The following is a 6588-nucleotide window of genomic DNA, read 5'->3' as shown; positions in this document are numbered from 1 at the left end:
AACAATCACAAATTAGTACAAATAATGAGTCATTAGAACAAATAATGAATCATTGGAAAGGTCTGATGACGACTTCAATTTGGAATGTCTAGATTACAAAGAATTTCAAAAATATCAGAGTGTGTACATATTTAGAAAATATATGTCACAAGCTTTCTATCCAAACCTCATTTGAACCAAACAGAGTTCAAAAAGACCAAAGAGCAAGGTCTCAAAGATATGGAAAATCATACAAAACCCATAAAGATCAAGGTTCAAGAATCCTCTTTGAGCTTGGATTTCTTGTCGCTCACACAAAATTGGTCCAGAAAAAGCAATAGACACTTGGACACTTGGAAAAAGCAATTTCCCGTTCCTAGCTACATCCTACATTGTTTTCTTGATGAGCTTGACCATATCATATGGATACCCATCTATGACAGAATAGTTGTTCCATTCCTCCGAAGGATCACAGGAAAAGAAAGTGGCTTCACAATCCTCCGGAGGATGGGCATTGGCATATTTCTCTCCGTAATCACCATGATAGTATCTGACTTGGTGGATGAGCGTTGAAGAATAGAAGGACCATAGCTCTAATCAAGCCAACACTAGGAATTCTCAGTGTATTAGTTTTAATTTGGGTTTTTTTTTTTTAATTATTTTTTTTTTTATAAAAAAAATCTTTTGTGACAGTAGGGTTAGCCGTTGATGTGTGGCATGAAAAATAAAATTTTATTATTCCATTTGATACATTAACTTTTTCTATTCAAAAAATAATGACAGATACTAAATTGACACTGCACTGAAAATGTTAGAGACAAAATTGACACAATTAAAAAGATTAAAGACTAAATTGAAATATGATGTAAAAGATAAAGATCAACTTGGAAAAAACTAAATATTCACTTGATGTAGCCACTACTTAAAGGTCCAATTTTTAATTTATGGTGTATGATTTTTCATACATTTTTTTTTTTTTGAGAAGGAAGATTTTTCAAACAAAACACATCAATACTTATCTTTTTAAATAAAAAATAAAACAAACAAATAAGGTTTTTATTTTTATTTTTTTTATTTTTATTTTTAATATAGAATCATTATCAGCCTAAAACATCATATTATATTATATATATAATAAAAGTTGGGCTTAAACGCCGTGGTTGCACCAAGTGGCTTCACCAAATTGCATAAATTTTAATAAAATTTTAGATTTTAAGAATAGATACTGATAAGGGAGCAGAAAATTAGTCAAACTCCTGTTCGTCCAAAAGTGTCGTCCAGAGCCAATTGAGCAAGTTCGACCAAGAATCACCCCAGAAGAAGTAAAAGTATTCATGGACAATAATACTACTCTTGATCAGTGAAGTCTCCCATGGACGATAAAGTCGTCCATGAAGGTCGTCCATGGACGACTTTCAGATGTCCATGGACAACCAAACAGTCCTCCACCAGACGGACGAATACGCAACACTTGGAAGATTTTCGACTCTCTGTAGCGGTTGTTAAACTCATAAATATTGCCACGAGTCCATCAAATAAGTTAACTTCCGTTAGCGGTTACAATTTTAATAGCCGTTGAGGAAGTTAACTCCGGACTTGTTGGCTTCCACAAATCTTGGGGAGGTTATTTGGACAAATAACCGTTCCTAGGATCCCTATATAAAGGACCGGTCTGAACCCGAGAAAGGTAAGAACTTTTCTGAGACACTACTCCCAAATACTTGGAACTCCCTTCTCTGTGAGGCTAACTTATTCATCGGAGGGGGTTTGGCCGGTCTTCTCCGGTCTCCTCTTTGACCGTGTTTCTTTCTTGTAGGCCTTCAACCACTTCAGTAGCCCACCGAAGCCAGATCATCCACCTTACTAATTCAGAGCGATATCAGTTGGCGCCGTCTGTGGGAACAGATTGTTTTGCAACTTTCTTTTCTGCGACAAAGGGTTAGGATGGTCAGGACCAGATCGAAGGCTACTAGCCCAAGCCGTCAGGGAAGCAGAGGCACCTCAAGTGATCCCCAGCGTGATCGCCAATCTACACCAGTCATGCAGACATCGTCTGTTCAGCATGTGCAATCTATGGCGGCTGCAATGGCGAAGTTGACTCGCTAAAACCAAGAGTTAAGAATGGAGATCAATCAGAGAAGATAGACACGTGAGGAACGTGAAGGATAAACACAAGGTCATGGTGATAGAGAAAATCCTGACATTAGAAGTCAGTTAAGAGGCACCACTTCACGGACAGTACCACACTTGAAAGAAGAAATGGACCAAATGAAGAAAGTCATGGAGGAAATGAAAGAGAACATGAGAAGAACGAATCCTATAGAAGATTTGGTTCACAGAACTAACTCTCCCTTTACGGCTTCCATCAACGGTCATTCTCTACCATCGAAATTCAAACTGCCTTCCTTGGATTCGTACGACAGAACACGTGACCCATTTGACCACATTGCTACTTTCAAGACAACTATGCACCTTCAAGGGGTCCCTGATGAAATCATGTGTAGAGTCTTCCCTACCACCCTTAAAGGCCCGGTGCGAGTTTGGTTCAGCAAAATACCTCTAAGTTCTGTAGGTTCTTTCGAAGAGTTAAGCAAATTGTTTGTTAACAACTTCATCGGGGGACAAAGACACAAGCGTTCTTCGTCCAGCTTGCTGACCATAGAGCAAGGGGAGAACGAAAGCTTGCGGTCATTCATCACTCACTTCAACAGAGAAGCCCTTAGTGTGGACAAGGTAGACGACAAACTTCTATTGGCGGCCTTCCACAACGGGATTAATTCTGATTTATTTATCCACAAGCTATATGAAAAGGAGCCTCAAACCATGGCTGAGCTCGTCCATTCGGCTCAGAACTTCATGAATGCAGAAGATGCGATCATAGCCAAGAAGAGGAAAAGAGCTGAAAGGATGGAAGCGCACCCAGCATGCCACTCAGAACAAGGCCCTCGTCCAAAGAAGGGACGGACAGAAGATAAGAAGGAACGAGATAACAGGAAGACGGGTCCTTTGGGAAGAAGCCAGAACTATACGCCCCTGAATGCTCCACTTGATCAGGTGCTCATGCAAATCAAAGACGACCCTTCCCTAAAATGGCCAGAGAAGATGAAGGGAGATCCCAATAAGCGTAATAAGAGTACATATTGTCGCTTCCACTGGGACCATGGGCATGACACGGATGAATGTTATGACCTGAAACAGCAGATTGAGAATCTTATTAGACAAGGAAAGCTGAGGCACTTCGTTGGAAGGGATCATAGAGATGAGAAGTTGAAAGGAAAAGTGGAGGAATCGTCCCGGCCCCCACTAGGAGAGATAAGGATTATCGTTGGAGGAAACTCGATGGGGCAATCTTTCAAGTCGAAGAAGACGTATCTCAAAGTGGTGCAAAACGTCCAGCTCTCTAGACGATCACCAAGGACGAGATCAATGGACGAGCCAGCCATTTTCTTCACCGACGAAGATGCTGAGAGGATCCATCACCCGCATGACGATGCGATTGTCATTACTCTGCTTATTGCAGATTATACAACCAGAAGAGTGTTAGTTGACAATGGAAGCTCAACAGACATATTGTACTACCCTGCCTTCCAACAGATGAGGCTTGGGCGGGATCAACTTCGTCTAGTTTGCTCACCATTGATAGGGTTCGGAGGTATGAAGGTGCAGCCCGTAGGCACCATTACATTACCAGTAGTGGTAGGGTCATACCCGCAGCAGATAACTAAGGAAGTCAATTTCCTCGTGGTGGACTGTTCCTCTTCATACAATGCCATTATTGGAAGACCAACTCTGAACAGTTGAAAGGCGATAACATCTACCTACCATCTATCAGTCAAATTTCCTACGGAGTACGGGATAGGGCAAGCACAAGGAGATCAGTTGGCAGCTAGAGAATGCTATTTAGCCATGATGGCTTTGGACGAACAGGTGCAGACAATGAGCATTGAGGAAAGAAGGGTTGTTGCAGAGCCTACAGAAGTATTGGAAAATGTTCTTTTGCAAGAAGATGATCCCGAGAAATTCACCAGAATTGGAACAGGTATGAAGGAGAAGGCAAGAAAAGACCTCATCTAGTTCTTGAGAAAGAGTATCGATGTTTTCGCATGGAGCCATGACGACATGCCAGGAATCGACCTAAGTGTAATCACTCATCGATTGAATGTGTACCCCTTTTTTAAGCCTGTCCGTCAGAAGAAGAGGGTGTTTGCCCCTGAGCGAGATAAGGCAATCAAGGAAGAGGTTCAGAAACTGACCACGACACAGTTCATTAAGGAAGTCTATTACCCGGATTGGTTAGCCAATGTTGTGATGGTGAAGAAAGCAAATGGCAAGTGGAGAATGTGCATAGATTTCACTGACTTGAACAAGACTTGTCCCAAGGATAGTTATCCTTTGCCACGCATTGATCAATTGGTGGACTCTACGGCTGGCCATCAGTTACTGAGCTTCATGGACGCCTTCTCGGGATATAATCAGATCAAGATGGACGAAGCTGATCAGGAAAAGACTTCATTCATTACCAGCCAAGGCTTGTTTTGCTACAAAGTGATGCCCTTCGGTTTGAAGAACGCAGGGGCAACTCATCAAAGGTTGGTAAATCACATGTTTCGTCCACAGATAGGACGGAATGTAGAGGTTTATGTCGACGACATGCTTGTGAAGAGCATAGACGAGGGAAGCCATTTGGATGACCTACAGGAAACCTTTGAAACACTTAGGCGATATAAGATGAAATTGAACCCAAGTAAGTGTGCATTCGGAGTATCGTCGGGAAAGTTTCTAGGGTTCATGGTTTCACAAAGAGGAATCGAGGCGAATCCAGACAAGATTCAAGCCATATTGGACATGGAGCCACCGAAGAATATCAAGGAAGTCCAATCCCTCACTGGATGAGTTGCCGCTTTGAACAGGTTTGTTTCGAAAGCCACAGAAAAATGTTTAACTTTCTTCAAAGTCCTCAAAAAGGCATTTGAATGGACGAACGAATGTCAAAGGGCCTTCCAAGACCTGAAGGACTATCTCACTACTGCCCCATTATTAAGTCCGTCCGTGCAAGGAGAAGAATTGTACCTATACTTAGCGGTGTCCCCACACGCTGTAAGTTCAGCTTTAATCAGAGAAGAAGGGAAAGTACAAAAACCCGTGTACTACACTAGCCGAGCACTCAGAGGAGAGAGGGAAGGTATCCGCTTATAGAGAAATTGGCTTTTGCACTGATAACAGCTTCTAGGAAGTTAAGACATTACTTCCAAGTTCATATCATCAATGTCATGATGGACCATCCGCTTAAGAAGGCAATGAACAAGCTGGAAGCCGCAGGACGGCTGATTCAATGGGCGGTGGAACTTAGTGAATTTGACATTCGGTACTAACCGAGAAATGCAATAAAGGCTCAAGCCTTAGCAGATTTCATCGCAGAGTTCACTCCGAGTCACGAGGATCTTGGGGAAGGAGAGTACAATAACAAATGGGTCGTCCATGTAAACGGATCGTCTACATTGTATGCTGGAGGAATCAGAGTTGTTTTGCAATCGCCAGAAGGAGAAAAATTAAAGTACAAGGCCTGTTTGCAATTCCAGACTACTAATAATGAAGTGGAGTATGAAGCCCTTTTAAAGGGGTTGGAGTTGGCCAAGTCTGTAGAAGCAGACTCAGTACTTGTCTTGGGAGACTTTCAATTGGTCATAGGCCAAGTAAATGGGACATGCGAAGCCAAGGAAGACAGAATGAAGAAATATCTAAGGAAGGTAGTACGCCTTGTAAAGAAATTCAAAAAAGCTGATTTTATTCAAATCCCAAGGGAAAAGAATGTGGAAGCAGATATTCTAGCGAAGGAAGCGTCTGCGAATGAAGCGTTGGACAAGTTGGATGAAGTACACTACATGCCAAGTATAGACCTTCCAGAAATGCTGCAGATAGAGGGTGACGGAAATTGGATGACCCCAATAGTGTCATACTTGAAGGACGGAAGGCTTCTAGAAGAGAAGGACGAAGCGAGGAAGCTCAGGGTCAAATCAGCCAGGTACGTACTTATGGACGAAGTGTTATACAAAAGAGGTTTTTCCCAGCCTCTCTTAAGATGTTTGGCTCCAGACGAGGCAAACTACATGTTGAGGGAGGTTTATGAAGGAGCATGTGGAAACCATTCGGGAGCCAGATCACTCGTCCATAAAGTCATCTGTAGCGGATTATATTGGCTAACCATCCAAGCTGATGCTAAGGCTTATGTCAAAGTATGTGATCAATGTCAACGCTTCAGCAACATTCCCAGACAGCCAGCAGAGTATCTCACGCCAATGATGGCCCCTTGGCCTTTCGCGTAATGGGGACTGGACATTCTGGGGCCCTTTCCAACTGGAACTCGGCAAATGAAGTTTTTGGTGGTAGGAATAAATTACTTCACAAAATGGGTGGAAGCCGAGCCCTTAGCAAAAATTACGCAGCAGAATGTCAAGAACTTCGTCTAGAAGAACATTGTATGCAGATTCGGGGTACCTAGAGTACTAGTGTCTGACAATGGACGACAGTTTGACAACACACCTTTCAGGGAATTTTGTGAACAGCTTGGAATGAAGAACCATTACTCCTCACCCTCCCACCCACAGGCCA

The 6588-nt window shown here is 42.5% G+C and overlaps 2 protein-coding genes across 2 annotated transcripts; both read left to right on the top strand.

Annotated features, from left to right (window-relative positions):
• The first annotated feature begins 2886 nt into the window (after positions 1 to 2886).
• LOC126728669 (uncharacterized) lies at positions 2887 to 3780 on the top strand. The gene has a single exon (XM_050434461.1). It carries the CDS (start codon positions 2887 to 2889, stop codon positions 3778 to 3780), a length of 894 nt encoding a protein of 297 aa, XP_050290418.1.
• A 1184-nt stretch (positions 3781 to 4964) lies between these two features.
• On the top strand, positions 4965 to 6302 carry LOC126728668 (uncharacterized). Its single transcript, XM_050434460.1, has 3 exons — positions 4965 to 5076; positions 5203 to 5273; positions 5370 to 6302. The coding sequence occupies exons 1-3, from the start codon at positions 4965 to 4967 to the stop codon at positions 6300 to 6302; spliced, it is 1116 nt and encodes a 371-aa protein (XP_050290417.1).
• The last annotated feature ends 286 nt before the right edge of the window (positions 6303 to 6588 follow it).

The sequence above is a fragment of the Quercus robur genome, chromosome 5, assembly GCF_932294415.1.
Source record: "Quercus robur chromosome 5, dhQueRobu3.1, whole genome shotgun sequence".
Taxonomy (NCBI): domain Eukaryota; kingdom Viridiplantae; phylum Streptophyta; class Magnoliopsida; order Fagales; family Fagaceae; genus Quercus; species Quercus robur.
Note: the sequence above shows the minus strand (reverse complement) of the source record. Positions and strands in the feature narration are given on the sequence as shown.

Coding starts and splice junctions, on each gene's coding strand:
- LOC126728669 (XM_050434461.1), top strand. CDS start 2,887: ATGGAAGCGCACCCAGCATGCCACTCAGAACAAGGCCCTCGTCCAAAG.
- LOC126728668 (XM_050434460.1), top strand. CDS start 4,965: ATGTCAAAGGGCCTTCCAAGACCTGAAGGACTATCTCACTACTGCCCC. Junction 5,077..5,202: donor TAGCGGTGTCCCCACACGCT/GTAAGTTCAGCT, acceptor CACTGATAACAG/CTTCTAGGAAGTTAAGACAT. Junction 5,274..5,369: donor TGGACCATCCGCTTAAGAAG/GCAATGAACAAG, acceptor AATGCAATAAAG/GCTCAAGCCTTAGCAGATTT.